General features: G+C 62.9%; 1 protein-coding gene across 1 annotated transcript in view; it reads right to left on the bottom strand.

Annotated features, from left to right (window-relative positions):
* The window catches only part of MKNK2 (MAP kinase interacting serine/threonine kinase 2), an 18475-nt gene that overhangs the window by 12477 nt on the left and 4716 nt on the right, over positions 1-1282 (bottom strand). Inside the window, 3 exon segments of the mRNA XM_009996875.1 lie at positions 74-164; positions 521-625; positions 716-810. Of these exon segments, the coding sequence (XP_009995177.1) occupies positions 74-164; positions 521-625; positions 716-810 (291 nt within the window).

Genomic DNA, 1282 nt, shown 5'->3' with positions numbered 1-1282 from the left:
CCCCGCACAGCATCCCTGTGTGCCCCCCCCAACACAACACCCTCATCACACACCCCCCACCCAGCAGCAGCACCCGTGGGGACCCCCACCCAGCTGCTCCCCACCCACCTGGTCAGGGCTCTCGCACAGAATATTTTCTGGTTTCAGATCCCTGTGTGCTATTCCTGGGGGGGGGTGGGGAGAAGAAACGATGAGGGCAAAAATCCCACCCCTATGTCGTCGTCCCCCAAACAAATGCCCCTCCCAATCCCTGCTCCCCCCACCTCTCAGACCTCCCTGGCAAGAGCTCCACGGGTGGCACAGGGATCCCACCCTCCCTGACCCAAATCACCACCAAAAAATTGGCCCCAGGTCCCGGGCGAACCGGAGGAACAGGCTCAGCACCCAGAGCCTCGTGATGCTGCTGGGCCTGACCCTGCCTGCCCTAGGGCTGGCCCTGTCCCCTGGGCAGGATGGGGGGAGGCAGGAACCCCCCTGAGGGATGGGGGGGACGGTGACACCCCAGGACATCCCAGCTCACCCTTGTTGTGCAAGAAGTGCAGGGCACTGGCGATGTCCTGCACCACCATGCTGGCCTCCAGCTCGTTGAAGTGGCGTCTGCGGTGGATGTGCGTCAGGATGGAGCCTGTGGCCAGAGGAGAGGAGAGGTGAGGGGGGGCTCATAGTAGGGGTCCCACCACCCCAACCTCCTCCCCACGCTGGTACCAACACTCACCTCCTCTCATCTTCTCAAACACCAGGTAAAACCTCTCCTCCTCCTCGAAGAACTCAATCAGCTCCAGGACGTTCCTGCAGGGACAGAGGTATCAGCTCAGCATCCCCCCAAAATCCTTCCCAGGGTCCCACATCCCCACAGCCCCCCAACCCTGCACCCCCAACTCACTACAGACCCCCAGGGCAAAGGTGTAGGTGGGAACAGGATGGGAAAGTTGCATTTGGAGTGATTGAAACCACACGGCTGGGGCCCCTCAGCTGCATTCCAGGGGGGGGGAAAAAGAGGGACTTTCAGCTCCCTGATTGCTGGAAGCCCCTCCTGGCTCACTCACCCCTCTCCAGGACCTGGTGGAGCTCAGCTCAGCCCCCAGCACCACCCCAACTTGGCCCCCCCAACTCCCCCCTTGTCACAGCCCACCAGTTAACGGCGCCTTGAGATGCTCCCAGGGAGGGGGTGTGGGTGGGAAGGCAGCCTGGCTGGGGCACACGGGTGTCATGAATGTCAGCCCGGTCTCAGCCTACCCCCTGTGGCCACGGTGAGGGTGGGGACAGTGGCCACCCTGCTCTG

This window comes from Chaetura pelagica, unplaced genomic scaffold (assembly GCF_000747805.2).
Source record: "Chaetura pelagica isolate M959 unplaced genomic scaffold, ChaPel_1.0 scaffold504, whole genome shotgun sequence".
Lineage (NCBI taxonomy): Eukaryota > Metazoa > Chordata > Aves > Apodiformes > Apodidae > Chaetura > Chaetura pelagica.
Note: the sequence above shows the minus strand (reverse complement) of the source record. Positions and strands in the feature narration are given on the sequence as shown.